Source organism: Gavialis gangeticus, unplaced genomic scaffold (genome assembly GCF_001723915.1).
Source record: "Gavialis gangeticus isolate Ggan-Ray unplaced genomic scaffold, GavGan_comp1, whole genome shotgun sequence".
Taxonomy (NCBI): domain Eukaryota; kingdom Metazoa; phylum Chordata; order Crocodylia; family Gavialidae; genus Gavialis; species Gavialis gangeticus.
The window spans coordinates 96,266,260-96,275,792 of record NW_017728992.1 but is presented as its reverse complement, the minus strand read 5'-3'; the positions used below and the strand labels follow the sequence as shown (position 1 = coordinate 96,275,792).

At 40.3% G+C, this 9,533-nt stretch overlaps 1 protein-coding gene across 2 annotated transcripts in view; it reads left to right on the top strand.

Annotated features, from left to right (window-relative positions):
- The window catches only part of SMCHD1 (structural maintenance of chromosomes flexible hinge domain containing 1), a 188,403-nt gene that overhangs the window by 153,093 nt on the left and 25,777 nt on the right, over nucleotides 1-9,533 (top strand). For both annotated transcript variants that reach the window (XM_019525875.1, XM_019525868.1), the window contains 5 exons: nucleotides 80-237; nucleotides 2,880-2,995; nucleotides 5,167-5,228; nucleotides 7,889-7,976; nucleotides 8,423-8,554. In XM_019525875.1, coding sequence (XP_019381420.1) covers nucleotides 80-237; nucleotides 2,880-2,995; nucleotides 5,167-5,228; nucleotides 7,889-7,976; nucleotides 8,423-8,554 — 556 coding nt within the window. The remainder of the gene's footprint in view (nucleotides 1-79; nucleotides 238-2,879; nucleotides 2,996-5,166; nucleotides 5,229-7,888; nucleotides 7,977-8,422; nucleotides 8,555-9,533) is intronic.

Below are 9,533 nucleotides of genomic sequence, written 5' to 3'. Positions count from 1 at the left end.
TTTTTTTTTTTTTTTCCCCCCTAAAAGTGCTACTGACATACTGTATTATAACTGCTTGTTGTATGATTACTGTATACAGGGGAGAACATTCTTTACACCTTAAAGCCTCATACAGCAAGGGCGTATTAAATTGCCCTGTAATCAAGATAAATGTCCTGCCTGACCCTGAGAAACCTGTACGCTTGAATGTTAAGTATGATAAAACTGCTTCTTTTGTAGCAGGAAGTACCTTCCCTGGTAAGTAAAAGGTTTTTGTGGGATTTTTTTTTCCTTCAGGTTTTTCTTAAATGTTGGAAACCAGCCCTTCAAATACAGCTTTTCACCACTGAAAAAAACTTTATTTTTATGATGATTTATCTCGTTGATTTTTTTTCAATACTTTTATCCCACATTATATCATATCTGGCTGGTTCCATGGACTGTTCTTGGAAGAACCACACTCACACAAGAGCCTGTGATCCAAGTCAGCATCATAGAACCAGTTCTACTGGGATTCAGAGAAAATAACTTTTATTCCCCTTACTTTATTATTCCAAAAATGAAAGGAGATTGGTTACCCTTACTGGGTCCTGGACAATTAAACATATTTATTTCCTTCACCAGCTTTCTCATGGTAACTCTTTCCAGTCCATATTCTCATTAGATTCTGTGGTTTGGGTGACCTGCCTCAACTTACAGGACACATACATTCAGCACAGATTTCCTAGTGGCAAACACTTTAATTAGTCAAATTAATGGAATTCAGGCTCCCCTGGCAGATCTCCTCTTCCCATTTTTCATGCAGCTGCTGGGACACTGAGACCATGTGCCAAATTCATCCTAGGAATGGGATCTGACTGGTAATCCATATATCCATTTATATAACTTTTGTCCATGAGCAGGAGAACTGAAACTGCATGTAAAAAGGATGCTTTTATATTTGCTTAATAGAACGATACACATACACAAGTCACCCAAACTGCTTATAACCTATGGTAGAAAATCCAAGTGAAATACAGAATCAGCTTAAAAATTTTCAAATGCATTTCTGATTTCATTAGAACACTGTATAATGTTAATTACATGATGCTTTCTTCAGTATCCTTCTTCATCTACTCTGATCCTGAAGAAAATCTGGAAGAGTTCAGCAAATAACTGAACACTAATTGAAGCACGAAATCATTATAATCCCCAGGCCGTTTGTCATGGCCTTCAATACAAGCCAGTTTACAGATTGCAAAGAAAGGAGTTTGGTGGATTCTTAAAAACTGAGCTAAATAAATTAGCCTTAATTTATAGAACAGAGAAATATTGAGCCACCATTTCTAAAAGGACAGTTGACAACAGTCATTACTATTAAAGAAAAGATTCAACAAACTCTTGATTGGCTATATTCCAGTGTTAATTTTCATCAGTATTGGAGTTCTTTCGAATAGTTTTCATATCTCAAACAGTCATATCTGATTATATTTTGAAGGGTGATATTTTTGTCATATGCCAAGCGCTATATATAATGTTTTAAAAATAGAATAGAAAAGCATATAATAGAAAGTAAGCCTTAATCATAGTATTTTTATACGATATTGTGATGAAGGCTTATTTTAATTGTTTACATTTTATACTTCTATGGTACTTGTGTTTAGACCTGTTATACAGCTAATTGCTTCTTCCAGACTAATAGGGAACACTGGGGGGGGGGTGAGGCAAGGCAAAGAGCAGGTTCTGGAAGGTGGACTAGCCCCTTGTCACTATTCCTGATTGGCTTGGGTGCAGGAGTGCTGGTGAAGCCCCAGAACCACAACTCTCACCTGGTGAGCAGAGGGGTTGTTTTAAGGAGTGGCTATACATGGTATGGAGCTTGGTTGGGGAGGAGAAGGGGGAAGCAGTCCTCTTTCCTGCTCCTCTTAACTATTTCTCCACCCTCCCCTTGTGTGTCCCTTGCTGGCTTGGTACAGGTGCTGGTAGGAAAAACCCACCACTAGCTGCTGTCCCCAACTGAGCCCAGAAATCCATGCAGCCAGTTACTGCAGCCCTCAGCTGCAGCAGGGCTGGAATGGCTCTGGGGCTTCCCTTATGCCTGCATCAGCTAGCACCAATAGCAGTGGTGGTAGGTGGATTTCATCATTCTTCACCTGGTTTGGGCCAGAGGGGACTATGGTGAGGTAGCAGGTCCTGGAAGAGGAAAACCACCCACCACCAGTACTGTCCCCTACTAAGCCTGGCAACCTGTGAAGCTGCTCCCTATGGCTTTGGGGCTCCCTTCCCCCCCACACGCACACTATGCTGGGGTCAGATGAGGAGAGCAGTAACAGCAGATGGGTCCCTGCTTCCTGTGCCTGTTCCCTGCCCAGCCCCCTGATGTCAGTCAACAGCCTGGGTGCTCCAGCTCTAAATAAAGGCTGTGCAGAATGCCAAGCTTGGACAGAGTTGATGGCAGCAGCAGGAGGGTGCAACTGCGCCACTGCCCCCTGCTTTCTCACCCCTCCCCTCCACTCCCATCTACTCCTGTTTGCTGTAGGTCAGGTTCCTACTCCTTATTGATCTGTGAATGGTAGCATGGCTTTTTTATGTAAACATTTGAATTATGTTTGGATTAAACTACAAGGAGTTAAAAGGTACCTGAATATGTAGATTGATCATGCGTTATAATTGGCTGGCTCCTACACAATAGAGAGCAAAGAGTTTTCTCTTGAATAAAGTTCTTTTTCTATATGAGGGTCTAGTTTAAAGATCAGTTAGACTGCCATGCCGCAACTTAAATATATCCTAAATCCTCATTTATTTTCATTTTGTCATGTATCTAGAACTAGAAATGTGTGTAGACACAAGAACAGTAACTGCATTAATTTATGCACACTGTTCTTGAAGAAAAATAACACTTTCTTTGATCTATTTTTCAGATTTTATGGTTAGTATTATTTCCGAAGATGATAATATCATTAAAAATATTAACCCAGCACGGGTTTCTATGAAAATGTGGGAAGGACAGAGCAGTGGAACTAGAGCATCAGCTAATGTAAGTGATCTAAAAGTATTATCATGCAATCATCCTGCAAATATAGGACAAGGCATTTCCACAGAAGGGCATTCTTTAGTTTTCTTAAGCAAAATTTCCTTTTCTGGATTGTAAGTACCAAGTGAATAGATTTAATTAATTCACGTAATAAAATGTATTAAATTTAATTAATTTGATCAAATTATGCCAAGGTCAGATTCTGTCCTGTTAATTTAACAAAAATAAGCTGACAGTCTATTATCATTTCCATATTTCATTGGAAAAAATCGCTGGTAGGTGTTGTAGGGCTTAGGCCCCCACTTGACCAATGCTTTGCCCCCCAGCAATGTCAGGGTAAGACCCCTGGTTTGCACCACCTGCATTATCCAATTGATGCTCTTGCCCGCCTGCCATAACTTTGTTCTTCTTGGGGGGGGATGGTTTCCTGCAGGTGGTCCATGGGGTTGTGAGCCTGGGCTTCTTCGTGGGCTTCCAAATTCCCCTTTACCTACCCCTTCCCTCCCCACAGACTTAACTGGTGGGGGGTGGCAGCACAGGGTAGATCTTGGGTTCCTTTTAAATTCTAAATGAGTTTGTCTCTAAGTGTGCCTATACACAAGCAGGGAGATTTTTCCAATGCACTGGAATTCTAAAATGTCATTGTTTTTTCATTTATATTGTACTATATAGAGTAGTATGACTGTCATAATTTAAAACTGCAATTGGCAAAATAAATAAAACATCCCTGGTGATATATTATGAACATTTACTTTCCTTGTAATTCATAGCGTTGTAATTTGTTGATACCCTGTATCAGGGGTGGGCAAAATGCAACCTGCAGGCCGGATGCGGCCCACCAGAACATTCTATCTGGCCTGTGGGGCCCCTAAAATATTTAGAAAATTAATATTAATCTGCCCCTAGCTGCCTGTCATGTGGCCCTCAATGGCTTGCCAAAACTCAGTAAGCGGTGCTCAGCTCTAAATAATTGCCCACCCTGCCCTGTATCATCAATGTGAAAGGGGCAAAGAAGGCGCCTATTCCCTCCCCCCCACCCAATTACTTACTGCAGGGGGATACAGAAGGGGAGACATACAGAGAGTAGAGTACACCTTGGTACACCTTGGCCGTGGATGTGGCACGGGTGGGGTAAAGGGGAAGTTGGAGCCCCACGAAGAAGCCCAGACTCGAGACCCCACGGACCATCTGCCAGGAACCATCCCCCAAGAAGAACATCGAAGTTATGTCAGGCAAGCAAGAACATCAATCGGATAACGCAGGTGGTGCAAACCAGGGGTCTTACCCTGACATTGCTGGGGGACAAGGCACTGGTCAAGTGGGGGCCTAGGCCCTACAACACCTACGAGCGATGGAGGCACTGCTGGGCTGTTCCCGGCGGAAGCTAGGGCCACACTGCAGTTGGGCTGGGTGGCAGCGCTGGGAGAGGTATTGGGGGGGCTACAGTTAATTTTTGGGTGGCTGCAGCCCCCTATAGTCCCACTCCCAGCGTGGCCACAGCCTCCACCAGAAACAGCCCAGCCCACAAGTGCAGCCCACCCCGCCCCACCCCACCCCACGCAATTCCATGATCACACACTGCCCCGCCCTGCACGAGCCACTCGCGGCTCCTTTCCAGCCATTCCAGCTGTGCAGGCCCCTGTTCCAGTCTCACTGCCATTACGGGGGGAGGTTCAGACCAAGGCCCCAGCAGTAAGGGAAGGACTGGAGCTAGGGCTGGGGCCTTGATCTGCCCAGCCCCTCCACCCACAGACTCACTTGCTGGGGAGGTTTGCCAACAAAACTTTTTCTCCTTCTGCTTCAACTTCTTCTGTAATTTTTCTGGCATTATTGGCGATGGAATTTTGTTCAGTTTTTAAATATATCCCTCATCTCTGGGTCACAAGGATTAAAAATATTAAAATGGCTTCTATATCATATGTTCTTTAATGGGGCTGTTCTATGCTGTTGCTCTTTGGTTCGGTTTTCTCAACTAAAAATGCTTTTTAAATGTTATTTGATAACACATATAATATTTGGAGAATGCTTAGTAAGGCTTAACATGCTATTTAAAAGTAATATGTAAGTTAATTTCATAGACATTAGGGCTGGAAGGGACCTTGGAAGATCATCAAGTCCAGCCCCCATTAATATTTCAAGTATGTTGCATGTAATTTCTTTTACATCCTTCTCAGGCTACATCATTTGCCTGTAGCAAAGTCAAGGATGACAAAGATGAAGGCTTCTTTTACTTCAGGTACAGCAAAACTTACTTCATAATTTCTGGTTTCACTTACTTGTTCTATTTGGAAGCATTAACTCTAAATAAGTATTAACAACAACTGTTGCTTTAATTTTGATCATTAATATCAAAAGAGTTGCTTTGTTCAAAGGTATGGCATGACAAAACAGAAATGTAGTGGTATCCTTCATGCACTCTTCTGACTCTATCAGATGCATCTCATGTATTGTGACGTGTACAGTAATGTGCTAAGATGCTTTTAGTCATTCCTAAGGACACATCCAATTAGTAGTGATGGGGAACTGTACCTCCAATACTGGACCCCTTAGCTGTGAAGTCCCACAAGTAAAATCTCTTTCAGTTTTTTTTTTTATATGCAGCCACTAGATGATTGGCCTGATGTCAGGGTCTCGTGCTAGCAAGCTGCAGATGATGCAAAGTTCTCCCAACCCTTCGGCATGTATAACCGCACCAGTACTACCAACATGAATCTTTTTGGGAAAAAATCAGTTCATCAATAAAAATCAGCTGGTAGAAGCTGAGCCTGAGTAAGACAGGGAAGATGCTGATGATCAGAGGAAAACAATAAATAGTTTACAGTTGTTAGCAGAAATCACATATCTACAGTTCAATTTAGCATGTAGTTTAGGGGTACATTTTAATTCCTTTTCACCAAACTCTCACATAGCAGCATCTATAAATAAAGTTTTTGATCTGCTCCAGTTGACTGGGAAACTCTGTCCCATTCCGATGGACTATTGATGTTGTTTCAGTTATTCACATCATCTTCACTTCACTTCACTTCACTTCAATGAGATTACATCAGTGCAGCATACTTAGATATGAAGCCTTAAGCGTTTAGGAAAATCTAGCGTGTGTGGAACTTTTCAACAGCCCAGGACACTGGAAGCACCTCAGACCTGTCCTAAACACCAGTTCCCCACTGCATTTTCAATTGGGTTCTAGACAGTGTTCCCTCTAAGCTGTGCAGTTGCGCAGGCATGCTCATGCCACGCTGCCAAGCACGCCTGAGCAGCCGTGCAGCTTAGAGGGAATGCTGGTTCTAGGTCTTAATGTTTGTCTTCAAGGTATTCTAGAGTCTTAAGCCGAGGATATAAAAGGCCTTCTAAAGGCTCACCGTGAAAACTGACTGATGGCTACCATCCTTTTATACAATTTGATTTTGTAGAATGAGGGTAAAGCCTGACTGTGTGGGAAATAGGCTCTTTGGGAAGTACTGTCAGAGACTCTGGAATGAACTCCCCAAGACCTAAGCACCCTCTCAAGTCTCACCACCACCTATGTCAGGTGAAAGTTGCTGTCTAACAAATACATAGCAACATGAATATTCAAAAAGGCTTTAAAATTTCACCCAAACAAGGCTGCTTTGCCTATGCTTTTTTCCCCTAGGGGAGAAGAGGAGCAAACAAACAAGTGATAGCATAAAGTCGTATTGCTTTAAAGCACTCTTGGACACCCATGAAATACTTTGGTTGATGTGTGTGGTATAAGAACCCATAGAAAAGAATAGAAATTTGTCACCTTGAGATTAGTACCGGTGTTTTAGTAATAATTTGCCAATCCCCAGGAACCTTTAGGTTCCCCTATATTGAAGCTAGCATACCCCTAATTTGGAGGGAGGTTTAAGTAAATAGACAGTGGAGGTTTCATTTTAGTTGGACATTTCATTTTAGTCTAGTAGATAAAGCCAGAAACTGTTTACAATTAAACTGAAAAAGGATCTCAACAGTGTGACAACTTCACTGTCCATGAATCATTTCACCTCCTGCCCTTTCCATAGTTTCCCACTCATTTGATGCAAGGGCTAGAAGGGAATCTATTATTGCCATAACTAGCAACAGTGGAAGGTATCCCTTTCTTTGTTGCTGGTGTTATCAACTTCTGAGGAAACGGCAAAGATCAGTATTCAACTACAATACCTCCCTTCTTCTGTTGCTGGACAGTGATTTTCTCTGGGGCACAGACCTGTACAATGGCCTCCTAGGCTCTTGAAGTCTTGCTCTCCCTTTCTTCCACAGAAACATGTCCACGCAAATGAAGCAACATTCTAGTCTTCATACGTACTCTATCTGTTAATTCAGTTTGCATCCCGTTATTAAAAAGGATTGTGTCTGTCATATGTAGTCATATGACAGTACCTTCAATTGCCCAGACCTCATGCTGTAGTATAAAAAATAAATCTGGTACCCTACTCCAGAGAGGCTACATGAGAAGTGAAAAGAGGAGGAAATAATCCAAAAAAGTGTGTGTGCACGTCTGTATTATAGCTATTTAAAATGTTAAATCATTCTCATATTAAGTTATCAATTATACTTCAAATGCTGATTTGAATAATATTATGCTTGTGATGCATGTTAATAAAACCAGGGAAATTCAGTGCTACACATTTGTTGAGAGGTAGAAAAGGACTGCTTTGTCCATTGTGCTTTTCCAAAGAGTGCTTTTCCATTTTTTATTATTTAAAAAAAAAAGCAGAATATAATATGTTCCTCAGCCAAATTACCAATATCTGTTCTAGCAGCTGGTTCTTTATGGGGTTCTTATAGTCTAAAAGGTTTCAACATTTTACAGGATGTGAAGTACAGAATTATGTAAGATCTGAATTGCTCGCTATATTTATAATCTTAGTATTAATGTTCTCTATTTTAATTTAGGGATAAAATGATTCCAGAGAGAGTGGGGAATTACAGCATCCAGTTTGGTTTTGTGCTAGATAAGACAAATATACTCAACAGTGAACAGGTGATTAATTACATAGTTAAGCACATGTAGTAGGAAATAATGCATGTGAATTATTTATATTAACTAATAGATGGAAAAACCTTGTTACAATTTTTGTTTTGGAAAAGCAGTAATTTTGTTTTTATGGTAAAAGACTACAGAGTTAATTATCAAAGCTTGTTTTTTGTGGTTTTTAACTAACAAGTTATAATCTGCATTGACTGTCTACATTTTTGGTGTATTGTGGTTTAAAAAATACCTTGCTTATGCTTTCCTTTAAAAGATGACGTTCAATTTCTTTAAACTACATAATTTATAAAATAGTATACATGTGCATTATAGCTCTGTAAATTATAAGACTTTGAATATAATTTAGCTTATACATCATATTTATTTAGTTATTGTTGAGTAAGTTGCATGTTATAAATGAAAAGCATGTACTGTGTTGTTCCCCTTTATTTCTTAAGATAATAATCGAAGTGGTACCTAATGACCCAGTGCGACTGCTACCTGAACCTCCACCAGCTACTCCAGCAGTGTCTAATGTTCAAGCTGTTGCCAGCCGGACTCTGGTCAAGAATTTATGCCTTCATATAATGGTAATCGTGCTTTGCTACAAAGTTTACCTGGTGCAATAAATAATTATTATAAACGTGATGTACTTTACTGGTAAAATGTTATCATTAGATTTAGCTTGCAAAGTGAAATAAGTAGAACAAAATACTTAGTACAGCTGATTAAGTTTATTTAAAAACTTTTTTTTCAAAAAATGGTGTGTAAATTAGGGAGTAAAAATTTAAATTAAGGTGTTCTGTGAAAGTATGAGTCTTTATTTGAGATGACTAGAGAACCTCATTTATAAGATAGGAATCCTAGTTTCTCATCCTGACAGCAGCTTTAAAAATTACTCTGGGGTGTTGATATTCTTTTGGGAGAGTTCAAGTTTTCTAAGGATGTCCACCTTTCCTTCAAAGTACAAAAGAAGGCTTGATCATCACAGTAGCCACAGGAGGTGAGCTCTGCCACAACCGCTCCTATTTCACAATGCTTGTACCCTGCTCCACAACAGTTTTGCAAAGACTCAAAAGAATGGATCAATCCTTTGCAAAAGCCAGACAGTCCCTGTGGATCAAGGAATCAAAAGATAAATCAAAATTTCTTTCTGGTTCTAGAAAGGAAACCCAACTATAAAAGTAAAAGAACAAGGATTCTAGCCCACTTTCTTAACAGGTTTAGTAATGTTTGTTTGCAATTCTGACTCTTAGTTTCAGCATTTAGAATAACAAGGGTAGTCAAAATAGTCACAGAACACTGACTTTTTTGAGGGTTGCGCACTATTTACTGCACAGATTGGTGGTGTCCTTCTTTCATTAAAGGATTTTATTCTGCTCACCAGTCATTGGCTGTATATTAGTTCCAAGGAAGAAGCAGACCCCAAAGCTTCTCCAAGCAGTGAAGCTTTCTTTACCTCTTATAACTTTCAGAGAATATCTAATACTCCCAAGTAATCATCATAAGCAAGGGGTATTTTATTAAATTCTAGTCCCTTCTTACCATGGTGCTTCCTGTCCCAACCCT